Source organism: Barbatula barbatula, assembly GCF_947034865.1.
Source record: "Barbatula barbatula genome assembly, chromosome: 16".
NCBI lineage: Eukaryota > Metazoa > Chordata > Actinopteri > Cypriniformes > Nemacheilidae > Barbatula > Barbatula barbatula.
The window spans coordinates 13557474-13570949 of NC_136779.1; the positions used below are offsets into that span (position 1 = coordinate 13557474).

General features: G+C 38.5%; 1 protein-coding gene across 1 annotated transcript in view; it reads right to left on the bottom strand.

Moving 5' to 3' along the window:
* Nucleotides 1-420: 420 nt before the first annotated feature.
* The window catches only part of lrp2b (low density lipoprotein receptor-related protein 2b), a gene marked incomplete at both ends in the record, with an annotated part of 35566 nt that continues 22510 nt past the window's right edge, over nt 421-13476 (bottom strand). The window contains 28 exons of the mRNA XM_079476917.1: nt 421-462; nt 1913-1978; nt 2636-2749; nt 3042-3179; nt 4008-4042; nt 4316-4380; nt 4505-4592; nt 4782-4901; nt 5390-5572; nt 5732-5952; nt 6037-6165; nt 6248-6413; nt 6555-6698; nt 7265-7390; nt 8005-8136; nt 8257-8385; nt 8498-8620; nt 9052-9189; nt 9269-9385; nt 9467-9583; nt 9685-9804; nt 10888-11016; nt 11204-11449; nt 11680-11876; nt 11982-12159; nt 12294-12517; nt 12802-12972; nt 13060-13212. Coding sequence (XP_079333043.1) covers nt 421-462; nt 1913-1978; nt 2636-2749; nt 3042-3179; nt 4008-4042; nt 4316-4380; nt 4505-4592; nt 4782-4901; nt 5390-5572; nt 5732-5952; nt 6037-6165; nt 6248-6413; nt 6555-6698; nt 7265-7390; nt 8005-8136; nt 8257-8385; nt 8498-8620; nt 9052-9189; nt 9269-9385; nt 9467-9583; nt 9685-9804; nt 10888-11016; nt 11204-11449; nt 11680-11876; nt 11982-12159; nt 12294-12517; nt 12802-12972; nt 13060-13212 — 3811 coding nt within the window. The remainder of the gene's footprint in view (nt 463-1912; nt 1979-2635; nt 2750-3041; nt 3180-4007; nt 4043-4315; nt 4381-4504; nt 4593-4781; nt 4902-5389; nt 5573-5731; nt 5953-6036; nt 6166-6247; nt 6414-6554; nt 6699-7264; nt 7391-8004; nt 8137-8256; nt 8386-8497; nt 8621-9051; nt 9190-9268; nt 9386-9466; nt 9584-9684; nt 9805-10887; nt 11017-11203; nt 11450-11679; nt 11877-11981; nt 12160-12293; nt 12518-12801; nt 12973-13059; nt 13213-13476) is intronic.

The following is a 13476-nucleotide window of genomic DNA, read 5'->3' on the forward strand; positions in this document are numbered from 1 at the left end:
TATAACAGGCATTTACACAAGAATATTCATGAAACAAAGCAAGAAAAATCTGAATATCCAAGTTTAGGTTGAGGGTTTTAAATCTGAACTATAGCAGGGTCAGTGCGATTGTCATTTTCAGAATTTTTATAAAGAACCTATGAAATTCACCCACTTTACAATTATACTTCATTAATATAAACAAAATAGAAATAGAAGAATATCAAATTCATCATAAACGTAAATATATATATATATATATATATGTATATATGACATTATATAACAATTTGAAAACAATTGAGAATACATCTGAAGTATCACAGGATGAATGTTTGAGTGTTTGCCAACAAAGAATATGCTGCAGCCATCCTTTACCAGCCATACGTCTCAGCTGCTAAAGCGACAGACCCAGTCCTGTAAAATGATCTCAAATGGTCTTCAGATTGTAGACTCTCCCTGACTGCCTGTGCCTGATGAATCCTGCAAAGAAGCAACACAAGAAATCTGTATTAGCTGCCTTTCTTTACATTAAGACACTTTTAGGAAACGAAACACTTTTCCTTCCTTAAATGTATACAGTGCCACACTTTTGCATCTATCACTACATAAACGGCATTGTAACAAGCTTCGGTGCTATTAATTGAGTAAATTGAGCCAAGGGGAAGAAATCGCCATGTCACCTTACACAGACCGAACCGCAGTGTGAATCTGCATTTGCAAAAATCAATCTACTCTCAGGCCTCGATGGAGCAAAACACACCTAGATCTGTGTCAATGTTATATTTTAAGCAGCCGAGGGCCTGACCTTTCATTAGTCTAATGCAATGTATTTTGATAATGACAGCTCATGTCTCAACTGACATATCTGAACCACAGAAAATAGGTGAACCGATATGTTATGAAAAAACTCTGATAGCTTACAGTATCATATTCAAAGAACATAACCACAGCAAATTGCAACAATCAAAACAAATTTGATTTCCTTTTTGTGCATACAATTGATGTATTCCATTGAGGACACGAACAATTCCCTTTATGCCTACAGTGTGTTCAACTGAATAGGTGACTCCACCTCTCCAAATCACTCGATCATTTCATCAAGGTTTCAAGGTCTCTCTAGTCCTTTATTCCCTGTCCACCATTTCTCTTCAATCTAAGGCCTTGAGGGTGCCATGGATGAGCCTTTAAAAGCAGCCCCTCCTTCGCTGTACACTGTTATAGCTTTCATTGTGTGGCAACATTCATCTCTTGCTTTTTAAGAGATGTCAACATGGCTGGCCAAGCGCCAAATACATTTTAGGACAACTGCTCCCCCACTTTTCAAAATGAAACCAAAATAGGGCGCTGATCAGCCTTTTCAGACATTGAAATCGCGGGACTAAAGAGATACATGCGTTGTCGAATGTAATGTGAAATAGCATGTATAACTACAATTGGACATGTTAATTGGATTATTTTGATAAAAAATGGACGACTTGTTTAAGGTTAAAAATGCTTTCATAAATAATAACTTATAATAATGATCCTAAGAAATCCGTTCCAGGAGGTAAATATTGCTTAGCCTACAATAAACTTTTATAAATTTATAAATTTGTTATCACTAGTATGAAGAAATGACAAGGTCATAATAACACTGAGCTCAAAACAACAGTTTAAAATAACACCGGACGCGACTGGCGCAATGCCACAAAAGACATTAGAACCCATTATGATAAAAAATGTTGTCCGCACTGGACGCTGTAACAGTTACTAAAAATTAGCTATATATATGTGTGTGTGTGTGTGTATGTGTGTGTATATATATATATATATATATATATATATATATATATATATATATTCATATTATAGTATAATATATTATAAAAATGGAAGTGACACTGTTTGACACATTCAATCAAGCCTCTTTTACAATCAATGATTATCTTACCATGTACAAGGGGTTAGTAAATGTATCATCTGTACCCACGTCAGACTGTAGCTGTGAACTATCAACCTGTGTAAAAGAATAACGAAAGCATCATAATCAGTTTATTGATCAGATCACAACCACACAACACACCTATGTACTGTGTAAGCTTGTTACTGATGTCTCTCTTACTCCTCTGTGTCTTCCTCTCCCACATATTGTACTGTACATCTCTTTTTCTGTCACATCTTATGTAGTGAGCAATAACTACTGGTGTGTGGGTGTGTTTAGGGAGTTCTTTTATTATAGCATTTGCACTGAACTGACATTCTTAAGAGATTCTAATAAGGATTTTGTAAGAATTAAACTTAGGATAGTTCACCCAAATAAGAATTGTATTAAGAAATAAATGTATTCACCCTCATGTTATTCCAAACATGTGTGAATTTCTTCTGCAGAACACAAGAAAAGACATTTAAATAGATGCTGGAAACCAAACCTCTCCCCCGCTTCCATTATTTGACAAAAATCTACAAAGACATTTTTGAAAAAAATGTATTTTGTGTTTCGACAGAAGAAAGAGTCATATGTGTGAATGTGAAGATGATGATAAAAGATGATGGTCACCAGTGTTCCCTGTGCTATCTGACTGATAGGCTGAATTGAAAGGTCTTCATACAGCAAGTCATATCATTTCCAGGAAAAGAAATCATGTGTCATTGGCTGAGTGTGACCATGGCTAACCTTATCAGGCTCACTGTTGACTGGGGTGACATCTGCTTTGACAGAGGTTACAGAATCGTTTGGCCGAGTCACAGAGCTCATCTTAGCAACATAGACTGGGTTTTCAACACTCTCCTGAAATATAAAAAAACACTTTTTGAGAAATGACAACTAGAAGAAAATATTTAATGCACACGTTCAATAAACACAAAAAAAAGTTTTTCCCAAAAAGTGTATCCATACGTACAACACTGCACTCACTCTTGCTTACATGACACTATCGCTTGTTGACTTTTGTTATATTAAAAAGAGCAGCACTGTCTTTTTTTGAGTTTAAATAATAAAAAAACTGTTGTACACTATTTCTCTAAATACAAATGAAAAGGCATGACACGTTCTTTCCACTAGAGAGCAGTGACAGACATACATTGGCGGGGCCGTTACTGAATGTAGTTGCAACAGCAGTTGGAGCAGCAGGAGAGTCTTGTGTTCCCTCTTCAGTGTTGTATGCTGGATTCTCAAAACTCTTTCCTGCTCCCTCTACTTCTATCGATGTGCTGGACTCCTGCAGTTGACCACAGAACAAAAGCTGGACTTATTAAGAATCGCAGACCTTCGAATAGGTGTGACACATTCTGACGTGTCAAAAGAAAAACATTGCATTAATATGCCTATACTGTATATTGTAATGCGCATATACCTGCAATGCATAATAATATCGGATTGTTCACTTTATTTATGCAATAACATAACATATAGCCATTATAACATATGAACGACATGGTAAATACAAACCTCTTTTGTGAAGTTATGTTGTTCGGATTCAGGTGAGTCGGAGAATTTGGCCCTAATTATATTAAACAACAGTAACAGGTTTAACATGCTCTACTCTTCATGTGTTTCACTGCAGATTGTGTCTTCTGTTTAACCCTTGTATGGTGTTTCAGGATTTCTTACTTAGCCAATGTTTGCAAGTCCAGTGGACCCACAGCATTATTCAGTTATCATGTTGATACAAATGGTGTAAAAATACTTTACAGACGTTTACTTTTCCCAATTACAACAAACATTATATTTTAATATGTTATATTATTATTTGATATTTGATGCCAACCATTTTTTGTTAAAATGTGTTCAAAAGAAAAATCTATAATATGTGTGAAACATTTTAATAAATAATAATAAATGTGTGAGAATAAAATAAAAAATATGTAATTTGAAAAAAGGGTCCCACCTTCCTGAACACCACACCAGGGTTAAGTAAAATTCTTTAATCTCACCAGAAACTAGGTCTACTGAAGTTTGGCATTCTGACAGGTAGGTTGATGTTATAAAGAACATTTATTATTTTTGATTTCTTCTGGGCAGAATATATTAAACATCCAAGGAAAACCGCCACAGCCGCTGTCACTCCAAGAGCAATAGCCACTGTGGATGAAAAAAGAATAACATGGACATTTACATTATTGCTTTTGATCCAAAGCCACCTATAGTTTGAACAGTGTGTGCATTTCCTAGGAAACAAAACCAATGACATTGCTTTTGCAAGTGCCATGTACTACTAGCTGACTTACAGTAAAACCACATGCTAATGTTTGTTTGGCCTTACATACAAAGAAACCTTAAAACTCATGCAGAAGTTACATAGTAAGTACAATGTTCAGGTATATTGCAGGTGATTGGCTGTTGGCATTATTATACCTGAGGTTGACACCACACCATAAACACTGGTTTCACAGAAATCTCCTTTCCAGTCAGAGGGGCAACTATGGGGTAGGAATTAAGAGTAAACATTACGATATCCATAAATGCATCCATCCGTACACTCATCCTTGTAACCTTTGAACACGTGTGGTACGAACACATAACAATATATCATCACAAGCTTACATGCAGAGCGCCTTATTGTCATCAAAATAACATGTTCCGCCATTCACACATTGGCACGGAGGGGGCATGGTGGGTTCAGGCTCAACCCCTAAACAAAACAAAAGGTATGAATAAACACTCAATTGAAGGCACCTTATCAATGTATGGAATCGAACTGCCCTGGACTCTTATTACTGAAACCAGGAATCTGATGTCAGTAATGTTTCAATAGATCAAATACCCATGGTCATATCTTAAGATGTGTTATAAATACAGAGATAAAAGATATTAAAGGCACCTGCGTCACATTCAGTGCTGCTACCGGGATATAAGTTGGTGCCTTCTGGGCAGGCACAGGTGTAGCCTCCCGGCCTCAGCAAACACAGGTGACTGCATGTGCCCTTACAAGGGTTCTTCACTGTGAAGGGAGAAACAGTTACTACCAGTCAGAATACCCTTATAATACAAACGCATATACATATACACACACAAGTACGTATATATGTGTGTGTGTGTGTACATATCTATCTGTCTGTCTGTCTGTCTGTGTGTGTGTGTGTGTGTGTGTGTGTATGAAAGACGTTAAGATGTCCCTATCAAAATTATTTTATAACCATAGAAAACACATTTAATGTAAGTAAAATGTCTTTATGGTTTCAACCAAGAATAAAATGTCAACATTTGGTTGAAATAATGTTACATTGTATTTTTATATATACTATATGTGTGTTTTGTGTGTGTGTATATGTATGTGTATATATATATATACACAGTATATATACATATATTCATATGTATAAAATATTATTTATATATTATCTTTACTTCATCCGTGAAAAGTTAAGTTTGAATATTGACTGGATTCATATGGAGGTCCTAATGTTTTGGTTAACTGGGGTTACCCACTGGCTATGGAGTTGTATTTCTGCTGCTGGTAGACATTGATCTGGGTGAGCCAGGGTCCTGCTATCAGAAGTTTGGTTTTGGCACCTTTGCCAAATTTGTCCTGTCTGAACACTTCGCCTTTTTCCTGTGTGCTCCAGTAGACGTGGTCCTCGAACACATCCACACTGAAAGGGTTTCTCACATCTGAGACAGGAAATTGATAAAAGGTACAAATGTTTTTTTAATTATTAACTTATAAACTGATCATGTAGCTAGTTAGGCTGGTTAATCTGGAATTCTGTAACGGTCCCATTAGACATTCTGATTGGACTAACCATTTTGCTAAACCAATCAAAACCTCACCTATGTAAACTGCGGTGCGTCTGCCCTGTCCATCTGGCAGCACAGACTCGATATGACTCTCTTTCGCATCCGACCAATAGATGCGGTCGTTGTTAGTGTAGTCGATGGATAAACCTGTAGGCCAACCCAAAGCATTTTCCACCAGAACCCTCCTCTGCTGGCCATCCAGCCAGGAGGCCTCGATGCGGGGCGTGGGACCATTGTCACTCCAGTAGAGCATTCTGCACCACAGCACACAAGCTTATGATCTGCAGCACATGTCTATGTAGGCCAACTAAAACATACCACAAACAAATAAGACGCACCCCAGTCGTGGGTTAACGGCCACAGAATTTGGTTCTCCAAGATCAGTTTTAATTAGATGCTTCCTGTAACGTCCATCTAGCATAGCCACCTCCAGACGTTTGAGCTGGGCATCGGCCCAGTAAAGATTTCTGCAAAAATATTATGACAGGTTTTTTTTAGGGTGACTCATTAAGGTCCAGTAGAAATTTACCCATAAAAATAATGCTCTACCTGCCAACCCAGTCCACTGCAATCCCATAAGGCTTAGTGATGTACTTGATGTCCAGGTTCACAGCAGCAGCAATGTTATTACTGTGATCGTCCACAGCTGGCAGATATGCTCTTTTGATAGCACCAGGTGTCGCACCCTTTCCTTCTACTGTAAAATACACCACACCTAACACACACAGACAGATACCACATTAAGAACAAAAGATACATTACTTGAAATATACCAACGGCATTTATAATACGTCACTGATTTGTGATTTTCTAATGAATGATAGCTTAATAATATTTGTTGATAGAGAGCACTCACTGAGTCCAGTGTTGTTATGGTCCCAGTCATAGTCCAGAGCCACGATGCGTTCCTCTTCCTGCAGAAAGTCATGATACTCCTCTGTCTGGAGGTTAAAGCGACGGATACGGATGTTCTCTGGCAACACAAGCAGCGGTCCAGGACCTCGAAGACAAGAGCAGAAAAAATATGTGTACTTTTCATTTATACATTCTGTCACAATTTACTCTTTCCAGACTCACATGACAAATTATCTTCATGTCTTTTCAAACCATTTTAACTTTCTTATTCAAAAGAAGAAATATTGAACTTTTTATTGAATACTTATGACTGTATATGCACAGGTGTATATATAATGAAAGTGAATAAACACTAAAGGAAAAGCATGTTAAAAGCAGTTTTCTGTAGCTTTGTTTAGGGAACGAATCAACGTCCATCTTTAGTTAAAATCACGCTCTCCCCTGTCAAGTTTACACAAAGATTGTACACCTTCAAACCTTTAACAGAGCACACAAGTTTTTTAATGTTTTATAATAACATATGTATAAAATATTTAGAAAAACATTTCATTTTTTTGATCTTGACAGTCCAAGTTCCTATAAACTTTTACAAGAAAGAGTGGCTAGTACATTCGTCAGTCATACGGGTTTGGAAAACACAATTTTCATTTGTGGGTGAATTATTTCTTATGAACTGTGCAAAATGCATGCTTAGCAATTGTTTGTTCCTACCTTCAGCCTCACACTGACTTCCTGAGCCCACTTTCCTGTAGCCCTGAGCACATTCGCAGTCATAGCTGCCTTTGGTGTTCTTGCAGACCTGTGGACATGTGCCATACTCTAAACACTCATCTATATCTGAAGAGAGAAAAAACACAGGAACTCAATAAGAGTCACAATATTAGAATAGTAGACATAAAGGTTTATTAATATTCCAGCATGCATGGGTCACATTGAAATTGCTGATGTCTAATGTACTGTAGAGAGAGTTATTCACATTCACATCCAATTTTCTGTTAATTGTATTTCAGGGCTCTCATGATGTAGAAAATAGAATAGGATATACTGTAGAATAACCCCTGACCCATAGAAATAAAAAAAATGATTTGTATGCTCATAAATAGTTTTTACCTTTAATTATTTTAACCTTGTATCTCCATATTACATTATTTAAATGTATCATGAATCATTATTACTATTGGCCAGTCTTCACGTATTTGTGGGATTTGCAAATATATAACCACGGAACATTGTCAAAAATAGCTTGACAACTTCGACAACAAATAGCACAATTATTACAAAATCAATTTCCCGCAAGGTTGAGGTTTTGGAGATACACGTTTCTGCTCAACAGATGACATTATTTCAGAAGTAAACAAGAATTGTGCCAAGCAACAGAACACCCATCAGACAATGTTCTCTATTGTTATGTTAAAGTTGTTAAATTGTTTAGCCAACATGGAGTGCTTTACCATTGCAGCGGAAGGTGTTGTCCTGATCCACAGCATATCCTGGTCTACAAGAGCAGATGAATCCTGTGCCATTTAGGTTTGTACACTCATGCTGGCATAACTTCTCATCGCAGTTGCGGTCATGGCCAAAATCTGAAAACAATCACCGATCAACTACGTGACACTTAAAAGTACTGCAAGTTTCATGAGCACATAGCACAACAATCCACATCAGCAAAGTGAAGGTTACAATGTAGCATTGGTTAGACTTACTGCAGCCCAGCTCATCAGTAAGATCTCCACAGTTGTTGTTGTGGTCACAGACGTAAGGCAGAGGCACACAGTGGCCATTACTGCATTTAAACTCATTGGGTGTGCAGGGAGCAAGGGTGGGCTCTTGACCTGGTTATAGACACATTTGCCTGAACTGAATGCCTTTAAGTCAAATTCTATAGTTTATGAATTCAAGAGTTCAATTTCTGTTGTAGTTTAAAGTAATGTATAAATCTCTTACAGAGGTCCTCTTTTTCATCACTTCCATCTCTACAGTCGTCTTTCTTGTTGCACATGAGACCGCTGTAAATGCAGTGGCCATTGTCGCAGCGGAACTTGGTCGGCATCTCACATGTGATGTTCCCTGTTCACAAAACAGCTTTGCATTGATATACGGTACATGCAGTAATAACATTGATAGTTCGATTGTTTAACTGCTGAAAATACCAAAAATGACATTTCATTTACATTCATGTCATTCCAAACCTGTATGACTACCTTTCTTTTGTACAACCCCTAAAAATACATTTTGAAGAACGCTGGTCACCTAACAATATTGAACCCCATTGACTTCCATTGTATGGACACAAACCCACAGAGACATTTCTAAAAAGAACTTCTTTTGTGTTCCACAGAATAAAGAGTCATATACAATATTTACAGTAAATGACTTGAAAGCGAGTAAAAGATGAAGGAATTCAATTTTTGGGTGACCCATCACTTTAAGACCTAATGACTGATAATGTATCATATAGAGTCTAATGATTTCAATGTGTTTTTGCAATAGTGTCTTACAGCATAGGTTGAGTTGTTCATCTGAACTGTCTCCACAATCGTTGAAGCCATCACACACCCACTGCTGGTTCACGCACACTTTGTTGTCACACTGAAACTGGTATGATGGACACCATCGTCCTCCGGGATAGCGGGTTGCTGTTGGGCATACAGAAAGTCAGAAACAACTTCAATAAGAATTTTAAACAGTCATATAGTTCGAGCCCAGCATACTCACGGCATGTGGACTCATCAGAGAAGTCCAAGCAGTCGGGAAGGCCATCACATCTAAGAGCTTCTGGAATACAATGTCCAGATGTACACTGGAATGTCCCAGGACGACAGGTAAGCAAATCTAGAATGACAATACATCCATTTGAATTCTCATTGTCACAAGTTCTCACAGGTTAAATGATCTGATTTCACGATAACTCACCGCAGTCCCGCTCATCTGAGTTGTCTCCGCAGTCGTTGTCATGATCACAAACCCAAGCTCCTGTAATGCACTGCTGGTTGTCACAGCGATACTCGCTCTCTGAACAGGGTCTGGGTTCTGCAAGAAATGAACACCCTCACTAAATATGTCTTGCCTGACTATGAGAAGAGATTTGGACATTATTGAGAGATATTGAATGTTGAAAAAGTATTACTCACCACAGTTTCGCTCATCAGAACCATCTCCGCAGTCATCGTTGCCATCACAACGCCAGCGAATGGGCACACAGCGGTGATTATCGCAGCGGAAATCACCCAGAGGGTCACAGGTCAACTCATCTACATTCAGAATATTGTGAGGGTTACTGCACATTCTACAATAACCCACTTACTACAGTAGTGGTATAGTTACTATGGTAAATATGTATAAGTAAGTATACGAAATAATACATTTACCACAATTGATCAATTTACTACAGCATTACAGAATAATATACTGCAGTAAGCTACAGTTAATATAGTAGTATTCTAATACAGTATTTTTATGTGGTCAAATATTGCTAATCATATTCTGGAGGTATGATAAAACAATATATTGTATTTGTAATCCACTGCACTGCATCTATTTACAAATGACATTAAAGGGATAGTTCACCCCAAAATACAAATTCTGTCATTATTTACTCGCCCTCTTGTCATTTCAAACCTTTCTTTCCTCCACAGAACACAAAAGAAGATATTTTGAAGAATGTAGATAACTGGCCCCCATTCACTTCGCATTGGTAGGGTATACAATAGAGGGTATGGACGTATTGTCACTTTACCTCATGAGCATGCGGGGGCGCAAAACACTCCGAAAAATGACTGCTTACAACATCAGGAAACGCAATTCCGTGCAACATTTCAGTTTCCAGGCGCACCTGATTCCTTTGTAAGTCGTAGGGAAATCGTAAGGATAACAGCTGCTTGTAATTTCAGCAAAATAAATCGTGTTTTAGTCCCGGTTTCTTTGTTTTTCCTATTCTCCTCAGCCATTTTGCTGGGTGTTTTGCCACCCAGGGGAGCGTGTCCCAGGGTGTGTCCCGACATGTTCACGTGGGAAAGTGACGTCAATGCATACCCTCTACAGAAGTGAATGGGGGCCAGTGCTGTTTAGTTACCAACTTTCTTCAAAATATCTTCTTTTGTGTTCTGCGGAGGAAAGAAAGTCGTAGAGGTTTGAAATGACAAGAGGGTGAGTTAATGATGATAGAATTGTCATTTTTGGGTGAACTATCACTTTGAAGTATGCAACAGAAGTTACAAAGTCATATTTCCCACTCACTATTCAATACCGGAGAACAAGATTGCATCTTATAGGAGCGGGGTTTGCTTCAAAACCTCATGTGAATCCTTTATTAATAAACATTAGAGAGGACTTACGGCAGCCCTGCTCATCACTGTTGTCTATGCAGTCATTGGTACCGTCACATACAGCCCACTGAGGTATACAGCGATAGTTTGTCTTGCAGGAGAACTCTGTATCGGCATCACACTTATGGTCTGGACCCACTAAAAAAGGAGAAAAATGTCCAACATCTAAAGTTTGAGATAGTCTTAACGGAATGTATCAAACAGTTCTGACATTGATCGCTCATTTACTGTATGACTTTTTCTTCCCCAGAACACAAAAGTGCCTGTTCTAGAGTGCATTCATGAGGCTAAATGTTTATTATAAGTGATCTCTTGGAGAACTCACTGCACACATCGTACGGCTCATCTGAATTATCCCCACAGTCATCCTGAGCATCGCACACGTAGCTCGGTGGAATGCAGCGCCCGTTTTTACACTGGAACTGTCCGGGTTTGCAGGTCTTCGCTGCGCAGCTCTCGGCTTCCTCATCGCTGCCGTCTGCACAGTCCTGTATACCGTCACAGTGCCAGGATATAGGGATGCAGAGCTTGTTTTTACACTGGAACTGATTCTCAGAGCAACGGTAGTCACCTGGATTACAAGATGTGTAGGATGTAAAGAATGTAAAGAATAAAATCTAGTTGTTTTAATGGATAACGTGATTTTAACTCTACTACATTTTTCTTTTAAAAAGAGAATAATATGATGCTTAACAGGACTGATGGATAATCTGAGGATACAAATTCATGTCTTGTTTTAAAAACTAAATTTCACCCATTTTATAGAACGCATTTGATACAGCTGATATAAGTGTGGCATACTGCAGAGTGCTGCGTCTTCATCAGATCCATCATGGCAGTCCATGTGTCCGTCACACAGTAAGAACGGGTAAGTGCAGTTCCCATCCTGACACTGGAAGCGTCCGATCGGGCAGTTACGCTGAGGACAGGTCTGAGGCTCATCAGAGCCATCCCCACAGTCTGACTGACCGTCACACTTCCACCATATGGGAATACACCTGGTGATGAACGGACAGAGTGAGAAGACACACGACAGAGGAAGATTCTTATACACAAGTTCATCCACATCAAATTCATCACTCAAAGATAATAAAAGAACGTACTTCTCATTGTCGCCACAGCGGAACTGGGTGCTGGAGCAGTCGGCCACACACTGGATCCTAAAGCCAATAGCCAAACCAATAAAATGATCGGGACACTCACATCTGGCACTTGTGCCGCCCGGCCCAATCAGACATAGGTGACTGCAGGTCAGGTCATGCCCATTGCAGGGATTCTCACCTAAAGAAAGATTTGTATGTATTTTTAAAATCAAGAAATGTATACACATTTTATCATCTTTAAAAATCGATGACGCATGGCTAGCACCATGCAACTACAGGAAACTGTAATCATATGATGATACATCGCCTTACTGCGCGGCTGTCTGTAGGGATGGTAGATGTGGATGTCATTAGGGCGGTGTGTGTTGTTGCTCATGATAACGCGGTCAGCGCCACTGTACTTGTGGGCCTTTTCTACTGTATGAGTGTTCCAATCGGTCCAGAACACTGAATCTTCAAACAAGGTCAAAGCGAAAACATGAGGCAGGGAGCCAGGAATGGCCCTGTGTCGGTTTTGTCCATCCATATCGGCGTAACTATTAGAATCAGAAAACAATCATCTGAATGACAGTAGTGGAATTGTATCTTTCAGACACTAAGCCTTTGCTGAAAAATGTATTTTGCTTCATATTGAGTTCTGAATGATGTGGAGAGTCTGATTTTGCAGGAAACGGGTGATAGCAGTATTTGATATTACCAGTGTTGTTACAAAGCACTAAAAAGTGTATAAAATAGACATTTGAAGTGAAAAACTAATTGAAACTAAAGAGTAAAATAGAAATAAAAAATTAACATTTATAACTCGAGGATACAATCTTACTCGAGGAAATTAAGGTGGGCATCAGCAAAGAAGATCTTGTTGGTGGTGTAGTCGATAGTCAGGGCATTTGGCCACACTAGTTTTGCAGTGATTATTGCTGATGCACTAGTTCCATCCATGCCAGCCCTGCCAATGAAAGGTGCCCGACCCCAGTCTGTCCAATACAGCCATCTGACCCGGACAAAAAGAGAACATTTAGGAATTGCGTCTGTAAAATACTACATGTACAACCCAACAAACACATGTTGCTTTGCATACCCGTATTTAGGGTTAACAGCAACAGCCCGAGGATTGGCAAAGCAGTATGTAGAGTTGGCGTCAACACAATCTTTAAGGAGCTTCTTCCGGTAACGTCCGTCAAGTTCAGAAACATGAATGGCACCAATATTTCCATCCGCCCAATACAGCTTCCTGCAGGAGATGAAACATGAATCCATACATTAACCTGTAATATGTTATACTGTATTTTTATTTTTAAAAAATCAAATAAATTTTTTATTTGATTTAATTATTTAAGTAATTATACTAAATGTAAACGTTACACAAATATGTGCAAGCAGACAGTTTAGTTAGTGATGCTTTTAGTTTTTTTTTTGGTGGCAACTGGCTTAAATTAAGCCCAGCTTTGCATCCATTGCCAACATTTTACTTAAAATTTTAAGACCCAGATAAAAA